Source organism: Melitaea cinxia, chromosome 11 (genome assembly GCF_905220565.1).
Source record: "Melitaea cinxia chromosome 11, ilMelCinx1.1, whole genome shotgun sequence".
Lineage (NCBI taxonomy): Eukaryota > Metazoa > Arthropoda > Insecta > Lepidoptera > Nymphalidae > Melitaea > Melitaea cinxia.
The window spans coordinates 5,439,565-5,456,609 of NC_059404.1; the positions used below are offsets into that span (position 1 = coordinate 5,439,565).

The following is a 17,045-nucleotide window of genomic DNA, read 5'->3' on the forward strand; positions in this document are numbered from 1 at the left end:
GTATAAAAAAAAAATAGAAGTCTCGAAAAAACCTGGTTCACTGTCACCAGGTCACCCTACATAATATTTACGGGTATGTAAATAGTACAAAGAGAAATAACAATTATTAATTAGGCGCCTTTGGCGATATTCAGTTCAAGTTCAACACCATAACCCTTACACTATGATTTTTATTTATGTACATAAAACGCAATAATTGCATTATACTCATTGAAACCTTACACGAACAGATCACTCGCCTGCTCGGCGAAGTCCTTATCTCAAATGGTGTAATATTCCGGAGCGAAATCGTTTGCTAAGTTGCTTAGGAAATGAAAATCTGATGATGAGTTGGAATTGTCACCCGTGGCAGGAGTGTTGTGTGTCGCTTCATAAAATTGTTGGAAAGAACCGTATCCATCTCCGCACTCTCCTGTGCCCCCATATGCCTCACTTGGAGTAGGCCCCTGCGGTCCGCTGGCCGCATAATTCGTCGTATTTGGGGCATTTTGTTGGCTACTGTATGAGTTAGTATCGTAATAAGCATTTTTAGTGTAATCATTAGCATGTACACTTTTTTGCCCATCACTACTGTAATAGGCGTGAGTATGATCGTGGGTTCCGCTTTCGTGGTAATGGTACCCGTAGTGACTGTTCGGATAACCCATATGTTCTCCAGGATATCCTTGCGTTTGATCGTATCCGGGATGGCCGTATGCAACTTGATCTTTGTTGTAATTTGCATATCCATAGTTTTGATACATTTCATGTGGGTAAGATTGCCTCGATCCTAAACCATTTGTTGGTCTTGTACCGGGCGATCCTTCTTGCTGTCTCGAGTGTTGTTGATTTCGTACGTACACGTGTTGATCACTTCCTTGCAAAGTTGGTCCATATGCCTCATAAGATCTACTGTTTTGTTGATATTGCGCTAATTTACCAACAAATTGTTTCGCATCCATACGAAAGTCTGGATGAGGGACGAATTGACCAGGTGGAGCGTTTCCTCTTATAACGTAGGGAGGCATAGCGTTAGGTACGGCTTGAGGTAGCGGAGGGCCAGGGGGCACATGTGGTGGTGATGGTCGAGGGTATAGTCCTAGCGGACTCTGATGCACACTGGAAGGTGTACCTGGAGTAGATGACGGGGTTAAATTAACCGATGAAAATTTGCCACCATCGGTTATACCTGTCGCACCAACGAGGCCATCTTTTGATGAAGACGGTGAAACTTTGCATCCTGTTGCATCTAATGACGGAGAGCGTTTTCTTGATTCTTGTTTTATACGCTTGGCTAGATTTCTAGGAGCTGTCGTGGCGGCATTCGATGGTAGTAATCCTTCTCTAGAATCTTCTTCAGCCAGCTTATCGAGAGAAGACGAAGAGGCCACGCTTGAAGCGCCATCACTTGCAAAGCTGTTGTTGTTAGTAGCACTCGGTGTATTATTGTTTCTTGTCCGTGATGCTAGTTCGGGAAGATCTTCAGCTGGTGAGCACAAAGCACCCGGTGGTAGCTCACAGCCTTGGCAGCTTTTTTTACCGGATAATGGACCATCGTCGTCTAGGAATTTTTCCAACCCTGTTTTAGAACTCTTGCCTCCTTCTGATGTTGTAGAGTCTTTGTCGTCACCATCTTCACTTTTGCTTAGGGTTTGCCTCTTGTGTTTCATACGACGATTTTGAAACCACACTTTGACCTGAAGAATAATAAAATATTTTTTCTAATAAGTATGTATTTGATAAGTTTTTGCTATATTGGTTAAAGTACATTTTAAACTGAAAATATGATTGCTACAAAAGTTTACCTACTATTTTTGATAACCAAAATATTGAACTCTATTATTATTGTTAAAGTTTGGTCATTTGATGATATCCGTTACAATATCGTTGATTTGGAAACCCTATTAATTTTTTTGCCATATTATTCATTATTATTTTAGGTATAGGTATATGAAATTAATAATCAGTTACAGACTTATTTTAATCATTTTCATATTACCTGTCTTTCTGTGAGGTCTAGTGACGCAGCAATCTCAATTCTTCTCGGTCTGCAAAGATACTTGTTAAAGTGAAATTCTTTTTCTAACTCCAACAATTGTGTGTTTGTATAGGCTGTCCGTAGTCGACGAGGCAAACCATTCTCTGAAATGAAAATTGCTAATATGAGATTATTATTGTCGCTTCCATGATACGGCGATGTTTTTATCAAGTATTGAGGGTTTTATTAATGTTACAAATATTTTATTCCCCAAAGTTAGAATAACAGGTCTGCGATCAGCTCACGGGTGCGCTTTCCTTTAATGTAATAACTTGATCGCATGTCAGAGCACCGCCCTTGACGCCATTGTGTCGAAACAGTTCTTTTTATTTTACCACAAATACGAATTGGAATTCGAAATTCAAATTACAAAGGGCGGCGAATAATGGGGCGATCGCGTTCGCGTGACGATTCCGCGCAGGGCCCGTGTGTATTCGCATTATAATTAGGGCAGTTTATAATATAGCTTCTACGTTTAAAGAAATAAGGGCCACACTGCGCTGTGCGGAATAAATTCTTTATGTTGGGTGGTACTTGATTGACGTGACTCGTCAGCTACCGCTCATGCTATTGGGCAAGGACGACTGTCAATCAAAATGTAAAACTCCTGTTGTTTCCGCATCGGTACACTAGACCGCCTTTTTGAAACGTTGGTCAAGTATTAGTTTAATTAATTATGTTTCCTCGGAAACGAAAAAAAACCGACTTAATTACACCGTCCGTGAATACAACGTAGGTAGACGAAAAAATAGTCAAGTAAATACGTATTATTAGAGATAACTCAAAAAGTGCTCATCAGATCTCAACTAAATTTAAATAGTACCCCATGTGGCAAGCCTAATCTGTAAAAAACACATAAAAAAGTATATTCGAATTGAGAACCTTCTTCTTTTTTTGAAATCGGTTAAAAAAGTAGGTATAAACGATATTGTATACAATATTTTAATTTTTTAACTTTAGCAATATTCTATCTATTTTTTACTATGAAATATGTATTTACCTGCATACAAGAGTAGATTTAACTTTGCTTAAGTTAACGCGTGTGTACCTTAGACTAAACTACGTAACTAAATCATCGGTTAACTGAACCTGAAAGCCGATAGCCCTCGGTCAGCTTTTAGAATAATTACGGTTTTTCAGGTATAACCACTAACACAAACGTTGAATTTAAATAATTTAAATATAACGCATGAGTTACACACATGAGCAAGTTATACTCGTACTTTCTACTTATTTAGTTATTACTTTAGTAGCATATTTCAAAACATTTATATGAACCTTTTATTGTTTTGCGATAATAAAATTTATCGTTACAATAATGTTCTGAGATATAGTAAACAGTTTTCTCCGCGGCTGTTCATTCAAATACGAGATGCAAGTGTGGTGTTTTTGCTTATGACGGACGGTTATGATAGCTCAAGAGGTGCCGCGTATAATGTTCGCATTATCGGTCTGTCCCCACTTACGCATCGAGCGTAGCTTTCTTCTGTGTCACCAGAGTTATTACTATTTTTTAACCGACTTCAAAAAAGGAGGAGGTTACTCAATTCGACCGTGTATATATTTTTTGTTATGTATGTTCGGGGATAACTCCGTCGTTTATGAACCGATTTTGTTAAATTTCTTTTTGTTGGAAAGGAGATATCCCTAATTTGGTACAATGATAAGGAAACCAGGATCTGATGATGGGATCCCAGAGAAATCGAGGGAAACTCTCGAAAATCCGCATAACTTTTTACTGGGTGATTTTGATGATTTTTAATTTAATCGAAAGCTGATGTTTATCATGTGGTCACATTTAAATTTCATCGAGATCTGATTACAACTTTTGGAGTAATCTTTGATAATGCGTATTTACTTGACTATTTTTTCGTCTACCAACGTTGTATTACTTGTCGATATAATTGAAGTCGGTTTTTCTTCGTTTGCCTGCAAACACAATTATTATATACCATATTGTGTTATTTTGAATACAGAATTTTAAGTATTAGTAAATAATATCTATTCGAACTCTATCTATTACAACACTTTTTCAAAGGAAATATTATTAACTAGTGGCTCGCCCCGGCTTCGCACGGGTGCAATGCTGATACTAAATACACTACAGAATGTCTTTATTTATAGTGTGAAGCTGGCTTATGACATGGTTATTAACATAATAACAACAACATTCAAATATGCGTCGTTAGATTACACGTTGTTACAGGATGCGTTGAAGAAATAAAGGATCACTGCTCGTTCCCCGTAGGTGATAGGGTGATAATATGTAGCCTATATGTTGACCTGACTTCTTAATAATATTCGTGCCAAATTTGAAGTAAATCCATGCAGTACTTTTTGAGTTTATCCCGGACATACATACAGACAAACAGACAGACAAAAATTCTAAAAACTATATATTTGGCTTCGGTATCGATTGTAGATCCCAAGTATTCTTTTAAAAAAATATTCAATGTATAGTTTTGACTTTCCTACCATTTTATTATACGATAGATACGTGTAGAGTTCGGTTATAAAATAAATTTAAATTTTGATTTATTAGCTTTTTTGTAGATATCTATGCTTTACATTTTTAAACTGAAACAAGTATACAACATATTTTTAACAATATGAATCTAACGTAGGTACTGTTTATAAGAAGATTCGCGCAGTTTTGTTATTGCATTAAACTATTTTTTTTCAATAAGAAAAACGATTACAAATCCACAAAATGCACACGAATCATGTACCTCTTGATCTAACAAATCCATTGTTACGTACAACAAGTAGGTAATAAATGATGTTGGAATCGCTTCTTTAACCCTCGTACGGCCGAGCGGGATACTTCGGTCCGGGCCGAAGATTTACTGCGGATTAAGGGTCACTTACATCGCTCCAGTCAACAGTCGCGATGTCCGCACTTAATTTGATAATATCAGAATACCCCTGTTACATTGAATTAGAGGGTTACCTGAGATATTCCAGTTTATTTTAGTAAAAGATATCATGCATAAAATATATATTTACGTATACGTACGTACATACATACATTTTAAATGAAAATGTACGTATGAAGTACAAAATTTAATTAATTTTATACCTATAAAATGTTTACAAACAACTGACGGAGGTAGGACATAGATAGCAGGAAAATCTAGAACAGCCCGACCGACGACCTTATAAGGCTTTATTCAATTTTAAGAGTGAAATTGATTACTGTAACTATGTCAAATAGACCTTTTAGTCTTTAAAAATGGTAAAAAGTGAAAAAAAAAAATTTTGTTTCAAAAGGTAAAAGCATTCGTCTAAAAGATCTATCGACTACTCAATTTTTTCGCAAATAATTATAAATCGTGACCAATTGTTATTAATATTTTATACAGCTTACACTACAGTTTTATATACGCTTAATGAGGTCTAATACTTTACCTACATTTCTTAATACATGATGTTTAAATTTTTAAGACACTCAGAAAATCCTAATTACACAAGCAGCATTGTTGTAAACAATTTGTGAAGTGTGTGTACTGGGTCCCTGGGGCGAGTTTGAATAATTAATCAAGAGCCGGTAAAGGATTAATGTGGTGGCCAGTTGGCGGTTGGATTCCATTAGAGAACGTTCGATGCCCGCCGACTAAATACTGCGGTCACATTATTTGTGTCGGGTTCCCGGCAGCATATGGCGAGGGTGCTTGAAAACGGCTGTAATTGATTTTCTTTAATTTCCCTCTGTTTGACTAAATTTCTTTAGAATTGCAAATATGAACAACAAGTTTTGAGCAGAATTTCTAGTGGGATAGATATAGTTTTTATCAACATTTTTTATCTAAAGTTTAAATAAAAATGCTTTTATTTTATGTCATTTAAATTGAATGGCATTTACCTTCTTAAAGATGGACGTTTAAAAAAATACACAGGTAATCAAAAGCATCTCTTCTTCTAACTTTAAAAAGAAAACACGCAAAGATGTTTTAGAGTCCTTTATAGATGATATTATATTATTAATTGGCGTTCGAAAGGGGATTTGACGTGATCTAAGATTGAAACGATTGCTAGGTAGGGCCCAAGAAGTAGGCATAAAATTTAATCGAGATAAGTGTGAATTCTTTGTCATACAAAAAGTAAAAGCTATTAAGAACATGCCTTCTCCGAGTAATAGATCCTCTCTGTATCTCGGTATGACAAATTATTTGTCAAACTTGATTCAAAATTACGCAAGTATTGTATCTCCTCTAAGGTAGCAATTGAAAAGAGATTTGGATTGGTGTTGGAAATACGCTCACGAAGAGATAGTTTTGCGACTTGAAGACAAGTTAAGTAACGCACCCGTACTTGCGTTGTACTCAGCAAATGAGCCGGTGCTGCTGTCGACTGTCGACGCGAGTGCGCGAGCAAAAAAATATTATTAAAGAGTCATGGAGCCAGGATCTGATTTTTATATCGGTTTACTTAAGTTACGTACCACTCCACGAAATGGAGTTAGTTCCCCTCACAGTTACAAATGGGATGTAGATTTTAAATACTAATATTACATACTGATAAATTACAACCAGAGCGGAATAATGTTTCTGATTATGAAAAAATAATGCAGGATAAGGCTCATAGTAAGCAGTATTATGATTTGTATTCACGAAATTTATTGCCATTAACCCGGCGCAAATGACGTGAAAATAATTACGAGGACGATGACGCTGGGTCATATTGACCCGAATTTTATTAATAATTTTTCAAGAAATTTAGCAAGTCAGCTTAATTTTAATGACTGTTAATTAAAAAGTGTTCTTTAATTAGGTAGTAAAATAAAAATAATAACAATAAGTTCTAGAAATTAAAATGTTATTCACTTTTTCATTAACATATGTAAAATCAACTTTGAAAACATAACATATTTATATTTTGAATTTTTGGTGAAGTATTCGTAGCAATAATAGGATTCAATAGTCTTATGTACTCTATTAGTATAGAGAGATCACATAAGCTTTATAATATAAAAATAAAAACAGATCAGTCTTCTACGTCATCAAACAGGCCCAAGAACTGCTGCAATCATCGCAGTATGGATTCAAACCACCTGGGCAAATGTAAATGTGTCAAGCATGAAAATTTTGAGGCGTTTTGTTATCCTTTAGGACAGACGTACTTGATATCTATTGCGAGTAGTGAAATCCTATTCAGTTTGTAAATGCTCGTGAATTAGAGCAAGGCCCTGCTTATTTAGGAAAAATTATCTTTTACTGCATGTATCATTCATTTTGGCCCAATGTATTCGCTTTATACCAGATATATTTAACATTGTCTAGAAAATCGTCAGTGGCTATTGTTTTGAAATTTCACTCACGTTGTATATAGCACTGAGTTCGTTAGCTGAAAAGTACATTCGACCTTGCTGGTGCTGTTTGGCACATTTTGTTATCCTTTCCTTGGTCATAAAGATCGACTTTGTATGCAAGATCGATATTATCTGAATCTGACCCCTTATCACTAGCTTCTTGTTCATTTTCACTGTCATTACTGCGTTCAGATAAATGGTCTTTAATATCCACGTCTGAAGCACCTTGGGAGTCTTCGTTGTTGTTATCAGACTTTTCTAACAACGCCACAATTCCAGCTGGGTAATTTGTCAATGTTATTTTCACTAAAAATCTTTAAAAATACAAAGTTGATTAACATTAAACATTAAATAAGCATATAAACGTAAGTCACGAAATTACTACGCCAACAATGACGCTGGGTCATAATGACCCGTTTTCACTTGACGCACTTGTATCTCCCAGCGCACGTGATGTCGCACTGAGTTTACTAATGGAGCGGATAGAAGGGAGCCATATATCCAGCTACACAAACTTTCGATCTATACAACCAAAGCAAAAATAAAATATATAAGTTTAAAATTGCCTCGGGTCAATATGACCCAGCGTCATTGACGCCGGGTTAAAAACAGATAATGAAGTTTTCATGGCTGATGGTAACACAAAACACCGTGTGCTTGTCCTGCCCCTTAACTGCGGTCATGTTTACTTCGCAATCAGGTAGAATATATTGGCGTAATCGACGCTATCTTTAATAATTGTAATAGATCAAAACTGTCGTAACTTTCACCTTTTCTTTCTTGGAGGGAGAACGAGGAACGTGAAGATGGCGAAGATCGTACGAGTTTATACGATGAGATCGAAAATCATGACACGGGTCTAGATGAGCAGGTAGGGGAGGATGACTTAGTAAATCCTGGTACTAGTAGTCGTACATAACCCGATGAGTCTGATATGTCACAGCCTCGAATTGCTGCGAGAAAAGCTGGAGAAAAGTTGGCTTTGTTGTTTATAGAAACAAACTACTTATAAATTGTTATTAATAAGCAATTTAATTTCAAGTTATAAGTTTAATTTATTTTGTTTTTTTCTTATTATTATGTTACTTCTTTTTTCTGTTAGAGGAAGATGTAATATAGGTATAGTACCTGTGTAAGAAGGCAAATTCAAAATAAAGTTTGACGACTGACCCGTATCTTAGAAATGGCATGTTTTAACCACTTAAGTATAATGTACCACGTACGTTAGCAATAATAGCTCAATGGTTTTATGACCATTGTGAACGTTGATAATTTATTTAATCAGCAAGATAAGATATAGTATACTTAAGTAGGACAAAAAAATCTTACATTGCTAATCAAACACCCACAATACGTAGTATATTTGTTTGAGCTATGTTTATTTCGTCTTTTTAATACTAAAATATGGTCTGTAATATTAACTTAATTGTTGATAAAAGACTAAACATTTATTTTGAATGCGGCTGCTGTTACAGAAAACTTACTAAGGGAATGGAGCCGAAAAGAAATATTACGTTATGAGGTGTGAAAGGCATAAATGTAAAAATTCAATATTTCAAAGGCAAAAAAGTAAATTTTTCCACCATTTCTTGTCGGTTACAGCGTCGATTAGGGTGCCTAGCGATGTGAGGGTTGAATAGATGTAAACATTTTGCAAATGTTTTATTTACATCTACTTAATGTCCTATTTACAGTATTTTGTTCTTAAAATGTACACCTACATTTTTGTGAATATTATATAACTAAACAACATAAAAAGATCGATATAGAGAGTGTCAATTCATATTATTGTTCATGCAATTTCAATCAACCTAAAATAGACCTTGTACTAAATTAGTTTTCAAAAATTCGCTATTACGTTTAATTGTTTGTATACTTCGTATGTTCATAGCAAATCTTTATGTAAAGCTATAATTTCAAAGTAACTTTAAATTTTGATAATATTATTGATTTTTTTTTATAATAGGTATACCCCTATTATCTATAGTTGAGTATCTGTGTAGGTAGATTTACTCGTATTTCAAAATAGTAGCAAATCCGTACCAAGATAATCTTAGGTACAGCCGAAATCTCATCAAGCAGTTTTATCTCTTTGTCTGTCATTGCTCAATCGATCATGTTGTAGATTTATATTTTTCCGATTCCTTGTATCGTGGGGCCTATTTGACATTATCGCATCAATTATAAGCGTGGATTATGATGAGACAGATCTAAGACGGTTCAATTTCGCTCGGTGCGAGGAGGGTTAAGGGATGTATTAAGAAGTTATTCGAAATCTTGAAACTTATGTTTGACTATATTTAAAAAATTACATACAATGATTACTTATACACCCATGGTAATAGGAATTACTAACTTATTATCATAATCGTAAAAAAATGTTGATAGTATATTTATTATTTGCCTTCCGGCAATAATACTTTTAATAAGTGTTGTTAAAGTTATAACATTGTTATGTATTTTCATTTGTTATTTTATTTCACGATTCTTATAGAAGTTTAAGTTTTTACTGTACGGATTATTAATATGTATGCGGCTTTTATATGTAGAATATATTCCTTGAGTAGGCATTACATCGATATATTACAGGTATATAGAGCTTTGACTACATTCAATTCTCTATAGTAAAGATATTTGGATTTTTTAAAGTAAAACTTCTTTACGCACGCTTCACTTGGGGTATAAGCTGATAAATGCGTGTTGAGAGTGTTACGAAAAGTGTGATCGGGCGAGGCGAACGGAAGTTGAGAGGGGTATGATGAGGAGATAGCGAACGGAAGTGATGAGTAGATATAAGTTAGATGGAGCTAAAGAAGTTTAACTTCAGTCTTGTGGTCTGAAGCATACTCGTTTTCATTTCATACTTAATATTTGGTCAAAGAAACTCTATATTAATTTGTTTTAGCAAGATTTTACTCATTATACGAGCTAGAACATTTGGTACTTTTTATACCGAAATTCAGCAGGTTCCCTTGGATGAAGGGATGAAAATCAATTGATAGTTATATATTATTTATTCGTTGTCCCACTGATTTTATTGTTTTTTTAGAAACAATATATTTTACAGATTCCTTCGTTAATGTTTTAACGTATGTATATGATTTGGCGGTTCAGAAATTACAGACATCATAACGGAATCAAACACGGAATGTATCACAAATTAAGTTGTAGAACAGCAATCATAAACAATATTGTTTACTTTGACAACGTAATTTTAATCCATCTATTATGTTAAGGTTTGGCGAAAACGTAATGAGTACTCTCAAAATCCCAAATCCATTTGGCTGATACGATGGTTATTAAAAGTTGTCAAGGCAGAAGGCGCAACTTCGAAACAGTTTGACAGCCTCCCGGGGATTTTCGTTCGATTCCGTCAACGACAAAATTTCATTTATCCCTTAAGTAATGGTATTACTTAATAGAATTGTTTTGTTTTGTTGTAATTTTCTATAGTATTTAATTATAAGTATCATTTGTATGTTATATAATTATTATTAGCTTTATAATATGATAATTATAGATATAATTATTAATGACATTATTATTTTTGATTTTCAAAAAAAAATCGGTAATATGCCGTGCCTTTTAGCCTTTGCTATCTTTATTAAGAAGTTGATAATAAAGACTCCGTGGAATATGCAAAACGCTTAAGACTGGTGGTATTTAATTGCCCTTGAAAGGGGCGACAAAAAATAAACTGCGGGATATAAATAATGGTGCACTTTTCATAATCGCAATTGTCGCCGGGAGAATATTTAGTGCGCAGTAAAACTGTCCCGATTGCGGTCCCGAGGGAAGCGAAGGTTAATAGTTGAATGTTCGCATCATTGCCTGTTTACGATATGCATTTTAATTATCAAAAAATTGTTTAAAGCGTAGATAACTATAAAAAAATAATTTAATATGTACATATAAATATTGAGTTTTTGATTTGTTTTATTAATGAATTGCAAATATAATTTGTATAGAAAATTTTGAACGTTTTATTCAATATATTAAAAACGATATACGAATACTTAAAAACTTATTTTTCATAAAGTAATTTTACTTTTTCAAATTTTAGAATGAAACAAAGAATCGCTAATAGGAAGTTGAACCAACGGAGAAGCAAGGAAGTCGTGGCGTTCGCAAATAAATTTTATTTATCAAATAAAAAGGATGGTAGGGTCGTTTTTCACTGCGGCGGGGACATTATCGCTTCTTTTAATTATTATCCCGCCGATATTTTGTGCGACGCTCTCTATGACATCTCAACTTCCTCCGACCAAATGTTGCCATTGCAAGGATTTCATATAATAATAAAAGTTTATATTTTATTCTTAATCCGTTTTAAATTTCATTTAAACCGTTTCATTCGTCGCTTTCTTTGTAATTTGTTTAATAATAAGAATTATAAAAATAAACGTTTTCATTTTCTATGAAAAATTATAACAAGAGGTACACACTAGTTTGAGTAGGTAAGTATGTACATAAGTATTCTGTAGTCTATAAGTAGTCACAGTACATCTGTTTTATGACTTAAGATTATCCAATATGAAGAATGTTTTATATATGTTGCATGAAATGTATATTTGTAAATAAATTTACAAACCCAAATATTTTATGCAACATAATTGTGTGTATAAAGTCGAGCAACGTTTTAATTCGGCGACTGTAGGGCGGTGCACCCTAGCCACGAGGCCTTAAGGAAATGAAGGAAAAAAGTATAGGAAGCTGTCCTCTCCCCGCAGCAGGCTTGTGGCTTTATAAATGGAAATTTATTATTAAACACTCCGTCAATGGGATTCTAGTAACGTTTAAGAATATTTACCTAATTCCACCCTCGTTGCTATTTACCTACTTTCAAGACAATGATTCGTAGCGTGGCTCTTTAAAAAAACAATCTACAAATTAAATATTCTCAAATTACAATAATCGATAGAGTGAAACCATTTTTTTAGTATAATAGTATTTATTAATTAAATGCGCTTGCTATGGTTATGTTATAGTTATTATTATTATCTTTATACTTCTGGTGTTGTCAAGCGTCTGTAAGCTACGGTAATCGCTTACCATCAGGTGAGCCGTACACTTGTTTGCTGTCCTAGTTGCATAAAAAACGCTTTGCTGACCCTACTCCAATTCCCCACCAGGAGCTCTGGTCACCTTACTCACCAAAGGGCAACAAGACTGCTTGAAAGCAGTAATATTTAACTGTGATCTTCAGCTACGCCGAGGTATACTTCTCTAGTCGGGCTGCTCTAGATTTTGAGCAGGATATTTCCTTCGATATGAAACATTGGAGAATATTCAAATTTGGTATGAAACTACTGTGATATAAGCTACAATTTTAGATTATTAAAACATCATTCTATTTTATTATGTATGCAATCATTATATTATTCATTTAATACGATCTATCTCTCACTCTCTTTCTTTCTTATTTTTTTTACAGATAGTGTTCATTCATAATTTTATTAAAACAAGATATTGTTAAGTGGTTATTTTTAATAGATATGCGTTTAAAATTCAAGATAAAATTGTTTCCTAAGGCAATTAAAATAATTGTGTTTGGTTGAGTAAAGTTTAAGAAAACTCTGAGCTTAGTTCATAAAATTCACTCCAAGTGAAAAGCTGGTCGCTCTGCAATTGAAAAGAGCGAGGGAGCGGTGGAGGCAGATAGGGCACTTACTGTAAAAGTTAAAGCTAATTGCCCTTAAGACATATTTTTAATTTCATTGCCCGCTCCTTCTTTCTTAGCGTTTGAGTTTATTAAGCTGCGGGCACGGGGTAGCTAGTAATTGCTGTTTTTATGAGATAAGGTCGCAATTTTAAATGTCAAACATATTTTATGGCGGTATTTACAAGTGCAATGTATGCTTGTATAAAAAAAAATATTGGATAAATCTGACAAAAAAAAAAATACTTTTACGTTACGACAATGTTAAATCCATAGTTGTGATGAATTGACAACAATTAAAGTTTTCTAATAGGTTGGTACCTACCTAATATCTCCGGCAACTATAGATCTATAGATAAGAGATACGTGATGCGTTAAAATATGAGTTGGTTTCGTATCGTAATTTAATTAGGGTACAAAATGAGTCCTGAGCCTGGGAGCGGTCAACGTCGGTAGAGTATTCCTATTCTATACTCACTTTTTTCTCGTCTTTTGTTTATTATATTTCCCATGAGGCTCAGAAGCACGTGGCATAAAGCAATGGCCAGTAGCTGCCGCCGCTTTTATGCTCCTTGCCACATAACTATTCATTCTGTCGTTTCATTTTCATAAATGAATCATTCTTCATTTGAATTCGGTTCAGAATTGTGGGCTTTTTTCTTTGTCGTTGACCTGACCACCGCGGGGCTGCCGGCATGACTGATGGTATTATAATCGTTTATTTTCTTTACATTCTTATCACTAACTATTGTTGGTAGTCGCTGGCGAAGGTTCGTTCAGAAGATTAAAATTACTCAATTTTTAATCTTTTAACTATTGGTTTATATATTATTTTAGTGACGGATCTTGTAGGTAATTCTGGATATTTTTAACTGAACTGGACCTTTGTTAATCTTTACTTCTATGCTAATATTATAGAGTGGAGAGATTTGATTTTTTGTTTGTTTGTAATGGAAAAACTCCAAAATTACTGGACCGATTTTAATAACATCAGTAGAGTACTATATTATCATTGTAACGGACATAGGCTATATTTTAACGGGAGAAAACGGACCTGCCAAAATCGTGTAAAACACGCGGAGGAAGTCACTAGCGGTAGCAAGTATGAAATAAAGGAAAAACGAGTGTGCTTTAGACCATACGACTGAAGTAAAACTTAACTTATATCTCTTTCTTAACTTTAGTTCGCCTCGCCCGATCACAATTTTTTTCACACATCACCACATCGCATTCATCAGCCTACTCCCAAAGTCAAGCGTGCCTAAAGAAGTTTTACTTCAACAATATAATGTAAATAGATAGTTAACTCAGATTTATTATCACTAGAAACAAGCATGTTTATGCAGCGGGCGTGACACAGGAGTGAACTGTCAATAGATGTCGCTGACAGTTCTGATGAATGAGGACGACCGTTAGGTGTACGCTCGCGCAGCGCTACGTCATTAGCTTCATTCACGACGGAGATTAAAAGAAACAACCCGACCACTGTCGGCCGTCTAAGCGGAAGTCTTTACGAATGTCGGTATGCAACATTTTGATATTTGTCTATTCATAGTTATACAGACAGATCCGCTTTGAGTTCATATGAATTGACGTAAATGATGCCACCCATCAGAAAATATTAAAATACATTTAGATAAGATGAAAAGTATGAACTATGTGTTAAATTAAAATCTAGATCTATAACAACAATGGCTTTAAAATTACTTTTTATATACATTTACTTACATATTTATTACTAGGGACCTGTTTAACGATTGTCGAAAACGTTTATCCTGCATTTAAGTTACGAATAGACTTAAACAGTAGAAGGTAAAATAGGCTATTAGAACCCGTTTCACTCCAATTAAGAAACTACAATGTATAGATTCATATTTACGAACTGAAATATCTTATAGATATACTTTGAAATCGATGGTCAATAATTGTGTTTGCAGGCAAACAAAGAAAAACCGACTTCAATTATATCGTAGGTAGACGAAAAAATAGTCAAGTAAATACGCATTATCAAAGATTACTCCAAAAGTTGTAATCAGATCTCGATGAAATTTAAATGTGACCACATGATAAACATCAGCTTTTGATTAAATTAAAAATCATTAAATTCGGTACACCCAGTAAAAAGTTATGCGGATTTTTGAGAGTTTCCCTCGATTTCTCTGGGATCCCATCATCAGATCCTGGTTTCCTTATCATTGTACTAAATTAGGGATATCTCCTTTCCAACAAAAAGAGAATTATCAAAATCGGTTCATAAACAACGGAGTTATCCCCGAACACACATCAAAAATATATATACGGTCGAATTGAGTAACCTACTCCTTTTTTTGAAGTCGGTTAAAAAAGAATAATATATCAAATACTTTTATTTGTTTGATACCGTCATCCGTCAAATAGCATTAAAGCCGTGAAACATTCCTTAAATGTACTTATAATACAACTAGTAGAGTCCGTTTTGATCATTTTTTACGCTTTTCTTATCTATTTCATAGAACGGTTCTGGTTATTCTAGTTAGGAGATAGTAAAGACAAAGCAACTGGGTATGTCATCAAAATAAATGTTTTATTTTAGCATTGTGTCATCACAAGTGAAAACTATATTTGATGTTTTTTTGTTTAACATTTTATTTTCGTCTGTCATGCTCAGATGTGTCGATGGACGTCTGTCACATACATTCCAAGTAGTGTTGGACGCATATGTCCGCTTTTTACTTGTATTTTATAAATAAGATTATTATATTTTAGGGATCTTATTACATTTGTATTGTGCGTCTCATTTTTCATACAAAAACTAATAATAAGTTACTTAAATGCCTGGACAAAAATTAATCGAGAATGTTAATTATGTTTGAAAGTATTTCAGTACCTATACCTCATACAAAAACATAAAGACCATTAGGTATAGTCAGTATCTTAATAGAAAAATGAATTTAAATTAATGTTATACTAAATTCATTTAGCCAAAATCATTGGATGTATTAAATTTGTAGTTTGCCACTAATTTTTATATTAATTTAAAATATTTCTTATTCAGGCAATTTTCTTGTATGTTAATATTACTTATAATGTTGAAAAGTAAAAACGCTTGTAAGTATTCTAAGTTATATGTATATATATTTTTAATTTACTTCAATCTCTTACTGAACATTTTAATTTTTTTTGTAATGTCTCTATTTATAAATAAATTCCAAAAACTTTTATTTTGCATCTGTTTGAAAAAGTTTTGTTTATTCAACGAGCCAAGTCGGCGATTCGATGTTTGTCGCTAACAACGCGACGTAGTTGTCGAAAGACGAGCGCGTCGCGTGAACTTGTTTTTCTACCTATGAATTTTTTATTTACGTAACCTACCATATTTTGTATTTGATTATGCTAAAGCTCCTCTTAAACACGTGTTAAATTACTTGTGTATTGCTGATACATATATTCTACAAGGAACGTATCATCGATGTCATTTTTGAATGAGAAAAAAATACGTTCTTTATTGTTTTACAACATATTAAATGTATTTTATAATCAAATACATTTTATCGCAAATATTAGGTAACAACTTCTATTTCATATTTCTAATATACATTTCACTGAAAGGACGAATTATTACTTTTTTTTAACCTTTTAAACATAATAAAAAGCAACTTAAAGTCCTACTTTAGGGCGAAATAATAATAGATAGTATTTATATTCTAGATACCATTGTTACAAAATTTGGTTGATTATTATTCTGTATTCGATAAAGACAAGGCACTTAAATATAACCTAAAACTTTAATATATTATGTATAGCATCGCAACACTTTAATGTGAAAACTTAGTCCGAGGATCACAACATTTAGGTGGTCATCAAACCGAGCTCAGATTGCAATAACTTGGCCTATTATCGTAAGTTTGCCTTCATTAGGGACAATGCATGAACCGTGACGTATGGTGTCCAAACTAAGCCCGTTATATGCAACTGTCGCACCCAATGGACTGTGGAATGACCAACTCGGTGACCAACTTTCCTCTTGAATATTCCACGCCCGTTCCCTTGTTTATAGACATGGTAGCAATTTCAGCCGGTTT

At 33.9% G+C, this 17,045-nt stretch overlaps 1 protein-coding gene across 1 annotated transcript in view; it reads right to left on the reverse strand.

Moving 5' to 3' along the window:
• Positions 1-260: 260 nt before the first annotated feature.
• Positions 261-17,045, reverse strand: part of LOC123657838 (homeotic protein proboscipedia) — a 45,751-nt gene continuing 28,966 nt past the window's right edge. Inside the window, exons 2-3 of the mRNA XM_045593344.1 lie at positions 1,979-2,121; positions 261-1,676 (exon numbers count right to left, since the gene is read on the reverse strand). Of these exons, the coding sequence (XP_045449300.1) occupies positions 261-1,676; positions 1,979-2,121 (1,559 nt within the window). The remainder of the gene's footprint in view (positions 1,677-1,978; positions 2,122-17,045) is intronic.